Genomic DNA, 13546 nt, shown 5'->3' with positions numbered 1-13546 from the left:
AAACGAGTTAACGTATGCAACATGCTTAAAATCTATAAAGTGCTAAGTGTTAGCTAAAACATTATTCTTCGTAAAAAACAAAACAAACCAAAAACAAAAAACAACACACATACACACACAAAAATAACACAACACTATATTGCAAATAGTTAAATAGCTAGAGAAATTTTTACTGGTAAGGCTTTCAAAATGCTGAATGAGAGTATTTAAACCTAATGTGACTATCAAAGATTGGTGTTTATTTCACAGCTATTAGAAGACACCTGATTCTTGCTGATTTAACTCCCCATAAAGTAACACAATCACATAAACAAGTGGACATATTTCAGTACCATGAACTTTTATGATGTACAATAACTTCCTAGAGAAAGAAAAGTACTTAAAAAGGATCAGAGCTGTCTTTAAAGATAAGAGAATGTGTGATGACACATTTTTGTGGTGGAACCTGGTTAAAGTGAATGGCACTATCATTCTTGAAGGTGGAGAGGAAGAGAGGGCACCGAAACGTGGCATCCACCCCAGCAGCCATGTTGTAAAGGTGAGGGTGGCTTTACTGGCTGCTAAGCGCCCTGTCGTCCTGCCAACTAGCTGATTCTCCGTATTGAAGTTCCTAAAAGCCTTATTTGTGTGTGTCTGCTGCTTAAGCATCAGCCAAAGATGCTATGCTGCCTTCTTGCTTCTCATCCGTGAAACCACGGATTCCCAGTGATCCAGACCTCAGGCTGAGAGGCCAGATAAATTATCCTGAGTTTCAAATTCTGGAACAGGATGCAGCAGGGAACTACTGAATTACCAAAACAACAACATGAATGGGACTGAATTAGAAATTGGTGTGGTCCCATTAGAAAACTATAGTCTCTATGAAATATATTCTTCTATAATATTTCCAGTACTTTAAGGAATACTGAAATCCAATCCAAGCAAAGCAAAAAATGGAAAGAAAAAAAAAACCCACAAAGATTTATTATGATGGAAGTCTTCAAACTATGTTGTAACTGGAAAAAAACTTTTATTAGAAATAGTATAACATCTAACTTTCCTGTTAATTGTAAATGTTACTTAAAAATCATTCTTATATTTACATGTTTTTTCCCCCTCAAATTAAATTGTAAGTATCTCAAAATCCGAGTTCTGAAAAAACAAAAAAATACCATATCTTTTTCTCCCTACTGAAATCAAGTTACTTAGAATTCAAAGATGTTGGGAGTGAATCTTGTGTATGGCTATTAAGTAGATGACAATTACAAAGCACAGGACTGAAGCCAAACTATTAGAAGACTGAACTGGTCAAAGAGTGAGTGTAGGCACAATAGACCTTGAGAAACCTACCATTGTATTGTGCTGGGAAGTGGGAGTCCTATGGCCACAAGTCTCTGGCGTCAGCAGAGAAACTGGCTGAAATTCCTCAGAGTGAGGCTTGTTGGGAAAACTCACATGCAAGGGAAGGTGAAAGGCTGGGAGCCCGTCACTCTCCTCTTCTTCCACTTTCTGTCTGCTTGTCACCATGGCTACCTCTCCATCTGCTTCCCCATACGGAGAGGCTGGTCGCTTGGAAGACATCCTGGAAGGAACAAAAGAGGAGAAAATAATGAAACCTCCACATAAATCCTTAATGCTGTCATTGTGTGGTTAGGGGCCATTGTAACAGAAATGCCTTTTTGTGCTGGCAGAGAGCAGGAAACCATCCAAATACCACTGCAAAGCACACACAGTCAGAAACAATGGCCAAGCAGGTAGCAACAGAACAGTGCTTGTTTGTTGTGAGAATAATACACTAATATAGCACTCCCTTGTATTCTGGCTTCTTAAACAAGAGAATTCACCTAAGAATACTGCATAATGAAAGACCATTCCATTTTAAAGAAAAATACCCATCTAGTTTTACACTCTGATAGACCTTATTGAAAACAGAACATCTATGTTTATGAATAGCAAAATAGCAAATATGGTTGGGAGTTAAAAGAAGAGAAATAGCTAAAATTTAGTTCATAAAAATAAACAAAATAAATAAATGATTGCCATTATAAAATGTGCATTTTATTAAAAGATCGTTGTGAAATATAGAGATATTGGTTATATGTAAACCTCAGAACACATGACAAAAAGTTTGACATTTGTTTAAAGCTTAAGAATTGAATAAATTTTAAAATCACTATTAATCTTGAAACAATTGAGAATTTACCTTTCCTCAACTGCTAAATCACCCAATGTAGGCATTTATTTCAAATATCCAATTTGCAAAATAGTAAAAGAGATGAGGATATAAAAATATTTCAATTTTATTTCCAAAATTCTATGTAAGATTTAGATATGGTTTATCAGAATAATTAACTCCTTAGATACCTAAGTAAAAGGAAAACAAATCAAATATGGATGTTTTGTTTGACAAAGCTGATGTCTATTTGACAATGCACTTAGATAAATTAAACATTTTTTGTACGTACATCTGATGGGTAACATAATCCGAGGTTAAAAATATGTGCAGATATTTTTAGTTAAATAGAGTTCTTTTTTCTCTTATTAAAAGTTTTAGTGCACTGACATATATATACTTAAAAATTTTAATAAAAAATAAGCTCTATTTATCACTTGATATGACCTTGAAAAAGCTGTATGTTTTGTTCAACAAGGAGTGTTTACAGAAAACATCTATTCTTATCCAGACTAGTGGGATAGGAGGCAGGGTATTAACTACTGGCAACACCACTTCCTTCATATATCACTGGTTTTTAAATTTAAAATATAATACTAAAAGAGATGCCACTATTCTTTCTTGAATAATACTCTTCTTAGTGTTAAAAGTTTCAAAAGAAATGTATTCGAGTACTGCAGACCTTCTATTAAGAAATAATAGAACCATAGAAAAAAAAATAAGGGCTTTGGAAACAGACAAACACTGATTAAAAAACTGATTCCAAATATTTACAAACTGTAAGACTTTAATCACGCCACCTCAATTTGCTCCTCTCTAAAGTAAGATGTAATATCAAGTTGTAATGCTTTTTTGAGAATGAACTGTGTATCGTACGAAAAATGACTTGTAGATCATTTAGCACAGACACTCAAAAAACAATAGCTGTTGTTTATTTTAAAAACTTCAAAACTACAGTATGACCCACACCCTTCTCAAAAACAAAACCATACAACTCCCAAATGAGGAAAGCAGATTGCCTTCTAAGAGTTAAACTGTAAAATCAACATTAAATACAAAGGCTCCTAAAAGAGAAATGGTCCATGGCCAGTTATCCTTGACAATAACACTGCATTAGCAAGCATTAAAGAAGATATGTGAATAGCTGGGGGTCTTGATCTGCTGAAGAATAGAGTTGAGGAAATGTGGGTGGCTACCATGTAAGCACTGTCTAAAGTAGACTGAGCCAAGACATTTCAGGTATCTTGAACTATTCCTGATCTCATTACCAAGGCTTACTTCAAGTAGACTGGATACTCTAAGTATGGAGAAAGGAAATAAGGGGCTAGAGTTCACAGAATTAGAATAGGCTTAGTCTCATTGGCAACACTGTAACTATTGCCAAATTGGTATATTAAACTACACATAACACCTCTAAACATTAGGGATATTTAACTTCCACTGTTCCGGTTCCATTCTCTACAAGCAACATTCTGATTCCCATATTAAAAATGGACTGACAGAACAGATTTAAAATATTTAAGGTCTTTGTGATTTATCAGAATAAATCAATAAGGGAATTTTTAATTATTTCTTGGTTTCACATGCAGTTAGACATCAAGGATATTAGGCATTTATTGTACTAGTACAAACCATAGTATTTTTGGTTTGTGTGGGCATTATCATTCTTGCTGGGATTACTAAGCTGGTTTCTGGTGTCTATCTCCCTCTTAGGTCCAGTCTCCTACTGTAAAACCTCCAGACTATTGGCAAGAGCCAGCCTCCAGGTTATCAAAGCAGAAAGCTGGATTAACTGGCCTTTTCTAAGTTAATACACAACTCTATCAGTTTCAGAAAGAATTACCCAAAAGGTAGGTCATTCTTTAATATAATTATTAACAATGATTATGAAAAGTGAAAGTCCAAAAGTAGACACTAGGCAGATAGTTATCACTACTCTTCTCAAAACTTTTATTCATTTCAGTATCTAATTTATCTTTATGTACAGCTGGATAATCATTATATACAAATATTTATATCTACTTAAATATATAAAAATATATTTAGAAATTCTATATAAATAGATATTCCTATGAAGCAAAAATTAGAAGGACTAAAACAATAAACATGAAGGAGTCATGGTGGCAGAAGGCAACAGATCCTGAAATACAACATATTTCATGTTTATTTCAATTCCGTTTTCAGAGACTTATAGAATGTTCATAATGTTTTGGACTTGAGAGTATTTTTATACAATTCAGGTAAAAAGAATTCTTAAAGATTTTTCAATACAATAAAATGACTATAGTTATAGTTCAATAATAGGCTACTAAGTCAGAACAATAAAATAAATAACAAATTATGTACAGAGATATCAATCTGTCAGCCACATTATTCATGTTTAATCTGACTTATATTAGTTCTTAAAAATATTGATAATAAAATTCCCAATAACTTTAGATTCCTAATTTGTTATCTAATAAAGTGTTTTAATTTTGGACAGAGAAAAGCCTCATTAATTTCTAAAAGCCTTAAGAAAGGAGCGGAAAATTCCATCTATTATCTATCCTACAGCTTAAGCTACATGGCTATAGCTTTAAAGGATTCTTGGGAAGGATACTTGGGAACAATTTGAGGGTCTAGATTGAAATATGCTCTGATATATATCCAGTCAGAGATGATTTTTGCGATTCCTAGGTGCTAGACTTACCAATGAACACAACTCAGACTTCAAAGAAAATGACATGAGACAAATAATAATAATAATCCAGTGTGAAACTAACTGGTGGAGCTATGATGACATAATGATAACCTTTCACTCAGCTTTGTGTGTGGACAAGAAAATCTTTTTTAAGTATATGTTTTTATTTATTTCAGAGAGGAAGGGAGAGGGAGAGAGAGAGAGAGAAATATCAATGATAAGAGAGAATCACTGATTGGCTGCTTCCTGCATACCCCACACTGGGAATTGAGCCTGCAATCTGGGCATATGCCCTGACCGGGAATTGAACCGTGGTATTGACCTCCTGGCTCATAGGTCCATGTTCAACCACTGAGCCATGCCAGCCGGGCAAGAAAATCTTCTTGAAAGAACTGATGTTTAATTCCAGAATTAAAGGGAATTGGAAATCATTAATAATTTACTGACCATTTCCTATGTGCAAAATATCTAATAGGAATTAAAACATGTAATTCGGGTTCTTTACTTTAAAAAGTTTATGAATTTGTTGAGAAGATTTTAAATAAAGGGAGAAAAATAATGAAAGACAGTCCTAGTTAAGGATAAAATGGTATTATAGCCAAGCACCTGAGGGCTTCCTGAGGACGAGAGATCCTGGAATGCTTCAGGGAATGGTTGAGATAAATGGAGAGGAAATTTCATGTAGGAAGTAACGATCAAAGCAAAGATGCAGAGGTACTTTTAGAAAGCGCGACATAAATGTAAGTTTCAGTCTTACTTTCATAAAAGAGCAGATGGAGGAATATGGACCAAATCCCACGTTACATGAATGGAATAGATAAGAAATAGTCAGGTCATGGTTCCATTCCTGGTCAGGGCACATGCCTGGGTTCTATCCCCAGTAGGGGGCGTGCAAGAGATAACCAACCAATGATTCTCATCATTGATGTTTCTCTCTCTCTCACTTTCCCTTGCTCTCTCTGAAATCAATAACACCATATTTTTTTAAAAAGAAAAAGAAATAGCCTCCCTTGCAAGGAGCAACTTGCTTTTACAAGGAGTCGCTTTTCCTTTACTTGTCCTATAGCAATGTGCACAATCAGGCTATTCTAATACATATCTGCAAGTAATTTTAAAACTTCTGGAGTCCTCTGCTATTGGCCAAAGGTTCTGTAAGTGCACTGTAATCACTCTGTTGGCAGGATGTCTCCAATGTATGCAGACACATGTAGCAACCTTAGAGTAGGGTAAAGGGTGTGAGACTGCAACAAAAAACTAATGCACGTTGGAATTATACAGAGAGGTTTAAAAATAGTGCTACCTGGGTCACACTCACTAACATTCTGATACTATTGTTTTTTGAGCACACACGGGGTATCAGAATTTTTCACAGCTTCTCAGTGATCTAATGCTCTGTCAAGTTTACAAGTCATTTACCTTAGTCAGAATAATGCCTCGCACCTAGGATTTCCAAATCCTAATCCAGGAAGTCTGTGAATATGTTACCTTACTAAGCAAAGAGAGGCTTTGCAGATATGACTAATTTAAGAATTTTGTGATAATGAGATTATTCTGGATATTGTGGTTGGGCCCAAAGTAGTCATAAAGGTCTTTGCAGGAGGGCAAGGCAGGAAGGTCACAGCCAGAGACAGAGATGAAAAGATATAAGATATTATACGGCTGGCTCTGAACATAGATGGTGGGTCGTACTAACCAATGTCACTCCAATACATCTAATTAGAAAAAAAAATAAAATAGATGATGGGGCCATGAACCAAAGAATGTAGGCAGCCTCTGGCAGTTAGAAAAGGCAATGAAACAGATTCTTCCCCGGAGCCTGTGGAAGGAATGAATCCTGCCAACACCATGATTGTAACACTCCTGACCTCCTGAACCATAAGTGAATACAGTGGTATTGTTGAAGTCACAATCTTGTGATAACTTGTTACAGCAGCAACAGGAAATTAATATACCACTTACTTAAACAATTCTCTTTTAAAGTTTTGTTTTTGTGTGTTGTTGTGTTTTGTTTTTTGTTTTTTCAATCTAAAATCCTCCCACCTCAGATATACAGTCGCCCATCCCTCACTTTAGTTTTCTATCCCAACATCATTTCCCAGAAAGGCCTCCCTTGCTTACTCCTCCTAAACCAGCACCTCCTCCTCCCTCTATTGCTCTTTACTTTCTGCTCTGTTCATAGCACTTACCATCACGTGACAAATTTCATATTTATTTCTGTGTTTATTATCTGTCTCTCCCACTATCAGATGCAAGAGGGCAGATTTCATTTTGGTCACAGCTACTTACCCAGTATTTAGAATTGTTTCTGAAAATAGTAGTGTTTAAATACATTTCTGTTACATGAAAGCTACTAACTAAGACCAGCAACTCTCTTACGCTTTTCTATGAATGGTTGCAAGGTCTCGTCTTACAGGACAAGTATGCTTAGACAATGCCTTCATATTGTCAGAAAGAAGGAAATCAAGCTCAGCCATACAGTATCCTTTTAAAAACAGTTTCCATGTAAATGAATGAATGGGTAAAACCCAGTTTAATTAGATTCTTAAAGAACTTGTGAAAAAAAATCCAATTGTTCTTTTTAAAACATGTAAGTAAAAGATTATAAAAGTGAAGTTGCTTTATTTAAAAAAAACCTGTATAATTAATTATTAATAAACCTATTATTGAGGAATCATCTACCTAGTGCTTTGAACTTAAATCTGTCTGCTTCGGGTATGTTCTTTGCTCTAATTATTTTGGAAATTGATTTGTTGTTGGAACAAACAAAAAAATGGAAGACTGAGGGTAGGATATGCTTTCCTTATATAATATTTTCTCTTTGAAGTTTCTTTCTTTCTCTAAATTTTTTTAAGCTTTGACTGGTTAATTCAGAGATAAAGTCCTAGGAAGCAGTGCCTTCTACTGGTTATTCTTTTGCCATAATATTTATTTTATGGTAGTTTGTATAACAACTTGAAAAAAATAAATATCTATAAAGGACAAACTCAAACTCTAGCTGTTCTACAAAGCCTTTCTTTCCCACCAGGGTTGAAGCAGCTTCAGCCCACCTCAAGCTACATCAACTCTTGTTAGTAGTCCGCAAGAAAAATTTAACCTCAGTATGACCTGTGACATTTATTCAATAGTTCATTTTTTCTTTTTCTACTTAGCATATACAGTATCTAAAGCTAAACACAAGCACTTGGAAAGCAAGAATGTCCTATTTAATTCCTTAAATTTCCCATGACACTTAGACTGTCTTGCATATAATAAGATTTTGGTGATTACAGGTCTATTTTTTTTTTTTTTTTTACCATTTCACCTGTTGTGTTTGTGTTTTTTTCCTCAAAAACAGTTGAACATTAAGGATATAACTACCTATATGATGCATGTCTTTCCAATTGCTCTGCATTACCCCCTAAATAGTCTAATACTCTATGCTGAATGAGATACAATTAATTATATGGAGCATGATTCCTAGCAAGTGGTTGGCATTCAATGTATTTTTATATAAATAAATGAAATGAATGAGTGTCTAGTTTGAGTCAGGCAAATTAACTTTGTGTTATGGGGACACAGGAAATTTAGATATGAAGACCCTTCTGGTTTACCCTGAATGCAGTATAGTTTAGATGAAAGTAGACATATACCCCACTCATCCATTCATTAATTATTGGAAAATTTTTATTGAAAGGCTATCTTGTCCATTTAGATAGTGACATAATTAAGAAATCAATAAAGAGTATTTTAAGGTAAATTACTTTTTTAAAATAAATGTTAGGAGTATAATAGATATTGTCTTGCTCAAATAATCAGAGAATGCTTACTATAAAGTATGAGAATTCAACTGGGTAATAAAAGATGGATTATATGCCGACAGAGAAGAAAGAAAGATTCCAGACAAGAGAAACGACAACAGCAAATTAAAGAAACCTAAAGAATGCTTTGGGATAGTGAGTAGAATAATTTGGTTAAAGCAGTAGATTCTAAGAGGAATAAATGAAACTAAGAACGAAAGGTAGAACATGATCATGATTCTAACCATAACCCTAACCCCAAAATCCTACCAATTTTGAATGTCTAAACAAAAATTTGAAATTGACACTGAGGCAGGGAGAACTGATGATGGTTTGTGAGTCACACACTGACATAATCAAAATCATATTTTAGGAAGACAATCCCCCAGAAGTTAGTAATTGATAAACAGTTTAAAGTAGGAAGTAGAGATAGAGAACAAGAGGGTGATATAATTCAAAGATAGATTACTTGAATATATAGTTTAGAAAATACTGCTATTAAGATAATTATATAAATTAGAAAGAATGGCCATTTTGGAGGGAAATGTGAAATTCAGTTTAGAAATAAACATTTGTTGAATGCAGGATAAAAAAAAAAAAGAAAGAGCACATAATCAGAAAATATGGGACTTCTGTGGAAGTAACTAGGGCCATACAGTGTTTAAACACACAATTAGAGAGTTAGCTATAAACGTAATTATTTACCACTGACATGTTCCCTAATGCTCCGAGTCAGTATTTTCATTATTCTTGTTTTATAAAAGAGAAAACTGAGCCATAAAATGGTTAAATACCTTTTGTTACACTACTGGCTCTTTGCACGATCAGAGACAGCAGTTAAGAACAGAATTGTCTTTCCAAGGGAAAAATAAGTAGAAAGCAGAGAAGAGGGGGAGCATAATCTGAATCTTACAGTCCATCCCAGTTTGGGAGACCAGCGCATAGAAAGGACTGAACAAAGAAGAGAGATACAGAGACGTCAGAGATAAGAAAATTAGCTAGCTATTCTGTTAACAATTCTACAACACTAAATGTTCTGAATAAGAACTCTTAAAATTCTGGATCATGTCATTTATTTAATTTATAACTTCCATTAAATGCTCTCCTAAATGTCTACTTTAAATATTCACTCTCTCATGTTAAATTTTAAGCATAACAGAACACTTTTACAATGACTAAAAATATTTGAATTTATATATCTCCTTATGAGAACAATGAATATGAGATAGTACAAAATAAAATAATAATTGGCAATCCTTCATACCCAAGGATTATACTATTATTTTTTTTAGAAGTTATGTGACTCAAATTTTTTTAGCAACGGGACTATTTTTCGGGACACTTACATTTACTCTTCTGGCTCCTTTTGTAATTAAAGTTGATGTGGGAAGGCTAATCAAGATTAGGAATGAGCCTGGCCAGAATGGTTCAGTGGTGAGGCACTGAGCTATGAAGCAGGGGGTCACAGTTCCATTCCTGGTCAGGGCACATGCCTAGTTGTGACTCAATCCCCAGTGTGGGGCTTGCTGGAGGCAGCCAATCAGTGATTCTCTCTCATTATTGATGTTTCTATCTCTCTCTCTCTCTCCATCTCCCTCCCTCTCTGAAATAAATTTAAAAGATTAGGAATGAATTGCTACTTTTTATCAAAGATATTTTCACAATAGAATGTTACCTACTCAATATGGGAAATCAACACAGATATTTAGCATATATGGACAGGTTTTGATTCAAATGAATGAAACAGCTAATTCTTCTAAGTGATTTATTAACAAAGAATTTCACAAATTTAGCCTATCATTTTATTTAAAAATATCAGTTTCATTACCCTTATCCATGAATTTCAATTATTAGACATATCTTATGGTTTGTTCTTTTTCTTTATAACATGTTTTGACTTCATTTTCCTACAGGTTCAGACTCAATTTTGTGTTGCCCTGAGAACATTCCATGTATATTTTATAACCACCCCGTCATATATAATATTCTGAAGCCTTTAAATAGAAAATTGTTTTGTGGTAAATATGCAGTCTTAACATTTTTATTTTCTTTTCTCTAAATCCTCTTTGTCATCAATTTCTGATATAGAATATGTCAATCTCTGTACTTTTCGACATGTTGCTTCCCACATACAATAACCTTATTCATTATATTGTTTTTTAGAAGTTTGATCAAGTTCATCAGATCCTGGCATAAACTATAAATGGAAGTAGAAACACAGATTTCATAGAAATATAAAAACAGACAACACAGAATAATACATAAGATTGGACTCCCTTTTAATCCTGACTACTAGTATACATTTCACCAGAGAAGACACTTATTTTTATTAGTATTTATAAACAAAACTACCATCGCATTAAAGTCTAAAAGTAAAAGTCATTTTTGCACCACTGCTCTTTAAGAAGAAATGTATTATTTTGTTCTGAAATACAATTTGAATTTAATACGAAGTGTAATAAATATTACAAACGTTTAAACTACATTTAAAACTCTGTTCATTACAGTGTAGTCACCCAGTGCTTTCACCTTTACCGAGGCTGTTCCTGTGTTTGCCTCATCACATGCCTAGTGTATGAGATGTGCTGTGTATTGAGGTCCAGCAGTTCATGACTATCCCTTTTCTCCGATAAGAATGGCATCCCTTTTATCTTGTACTCCACCTTTTGGTCTTCCTATTCACTAGCATCTCTGTTCTTATCAAACAGATTTCCCCGGCCTTGTCCAAACCACCAAAGAGTCAGGAAAGGAGGGGAGAATTAAAAGGAGGACGGGGGAAAGAGGTGCAGGTTCTCCATAGAATGTGTAGAAAATACAATGAAAAATATTCGGAAGTTACATAGAGATAAGGAAAGAATCAGAAAGAAAATACAGTTCTTGTCAGTACCTGAAGGAAATGAGTGCTGCTCTATTAGTTGGACACAGACTATTTCAGAAGTGCTTGAACTAACATAAATGCTATGCAATAAAATTAAATTTATAATGTCCATGTGTTTTTATTTTCTAAACAGGGGAGACAAATACTAAAGGCAGGCATTTACAAATGTTGTATGAAAGCAAAATTCCATTCTGCAACAATTCAGAGTTCAAAATGTTATTCCTTCACACTTTCTTCTCTTACTGTTTCACTAGTAATTATAAATTATTCAAATTCATTCCAAAGTTAGGACATGTGTTATTAGATGAAGACCCCAAGAAACTTTTATGAATAAGAAGATTGCTTTATTATGAGTAACCTAATAGCTGGGCTCTGGAGCCCAAACTGACCTAAATGCATGTATCTGCCAGCTAAAAATTGTTCGTCTGCATGCTTTATTGTATTTTTAAAAAAATTAATCCACACTTACTAAATGCCTACAACAATAGTATTCCTGATATATAAAAAGGTATAAAGATTATAGATTATTAAATGTAATTAAATTCTACTGTACTCATCCCACCGTGTTCTACTAGCTCATTGGTTCTCAACCTTCCTAATGCTGCGACCCTTTAATACAGTTCCTCATGTTGTGGTGAACCCCAAACATAAAATTATTTTCATTGCTACTTCATAACTGTAATTTTGCTACTGTTATGAATCATAATGTAAATATCTGATATGCAGGATGTATTTTCATTGTTACAAATTGAACATAATTAAAGCATAGTGATTAATCACAAAAACAATATGTAATTATATATGTGTTTTCCGATGGTCTTAGGTGACCCCCGTGAAAGGGTCGTTAGACCCCCAAAGGGGTCGCGACCCACAGGTTGAGAACCGCTGTACTAGCTAGAAAAGATAGAGCTCATCATGAGTCTGACAAGCTGAAGGAAAACTGGTTCGGGGACCTTGCATGACTGGTGACTACAAAGTCACTTTCATAAAGAGAAGAGCTAGCAAATGCTTTTATGTAATTATTTTGAAAAAAATTATTAAAACTTGGCTCATGATTTACAATACAAGACTATGGCAATAAGCACTCATTACTAAACAAAAACAAAAACAAAAATACACCTACTTTTAGTTGACTCATTTAATAATTTTTATAATTTTATTTCCTTATCTCAAAACATCTATACTTGAATTATTCGTTTCATCACATAATCTTTTTAATCATCAAATGCACTAAACTTCAATCAGATCTATGTATAGAAAACAAAATAGAAATCACCAAACCTTTAAACATTGAAGAGAAATTTATCGTAAGCTGTAAGTAAATGACTAAAATGCATGAGTTAGGAAGAAAAAATCAAAATCATAAAGACTAATTTGCTGCTAATTATTTAATTCCTATATTGTTATATATTTGTCATTAATTAGAAACCCAAAGAATGTTTAACTTCAGCCATCCACAGGCTAAAAATGTCAAAGTCCTTTTGGTCTGATTACTTATAAATTACTTTGAATGATTTAGCATTAAGATTTGTGGTTCTAAAAACTCGTCATTATAGTTAGAGAGGGTATACTTTTTACGGAAATAAAAAGCTTTTTCCATTTGAGCATGGGTTTTGCCTTTCTGACAGCTCTAAGTCCACAGGATGTGGAGGGATGATTTAAATTTTACATCAAAATTGTGACTGCACTAGACTTTTTTCTCCCTTCTCAAGGGAGGCATTGTTCCTGCCTTTCCATAACCAGGCGTGACGACAGCGCCAGACTGGAGTCATACGGCTGGTCTCTGAGTCAGCGTGAAAGTGCTCACCTCCTGAGTTTCCCCAGATGCTCGGCTCCTTGTAAGTCTGAAAGCTGAGCACTGAGTAGCCACATACTCCATTCCTGGGACAGACAGAGAACTAACTGGAGGGGAAAATCTAGTGATTAGCAAAAACTGTCTCTCCCAGGACATGCTGTACAACTCTATTAATAACAATAAGAAGAAACAGCAAAAACAAAACCCCATGGGTTTACTATGAGCGCCATTTAATTAAACCAAAAGTTGGGACAAATATTTTTAA

The 13546-nt window shown here is 34.2% G+C and overlaps 1 protein-coding gene across 6 annotated transcripts in view; it reads right to left on the bottom strand.

Annotated features, from left to right (window-relative positions):
- The window catches only part of SOX5 (SRY-box transcription factor 5), a 966957-nt gene that overhangs the window by 337092 nt on the left and 616319 nt on the right, over positions 1–13546 (bottom strand). For 4 of the 6 annotated variants that reach the window (XM_081083091.1, XM_081083093.1, XM_081083090.1 and 1 more), the window contains one exon: positions 1435–1561. In XM_081083091.1, coding sequence (XP_080939217.1) covers positions 1435–1560 — 126 coding nt within the window. In that variant the 5' untranslated portion in view covers position 1561. Of the gene's footprint in view, positions 1–1329; positions 1562–13546 lie in introns of all 6 variants that reach the window. The other 2 variants (XM_081083089.1, XM_081083088.1) reach the window with 1 other exon arrangement.

This window comes from Myotis nattereri (assembly GCF_964212035.1).
Source record: "Myotis nattereri genome assembly, chromosome: 2".
NCBI lineage: Eukaryota > Metazoa > Chordata > Mammalia > Chiroptera > Vespertilionidae > Myotis > Myotis nattereri.
Note: the sequence above shows the minus strand (reverse complement) of the source record. Positions and strands in the feature narration are given on the sequence as shown.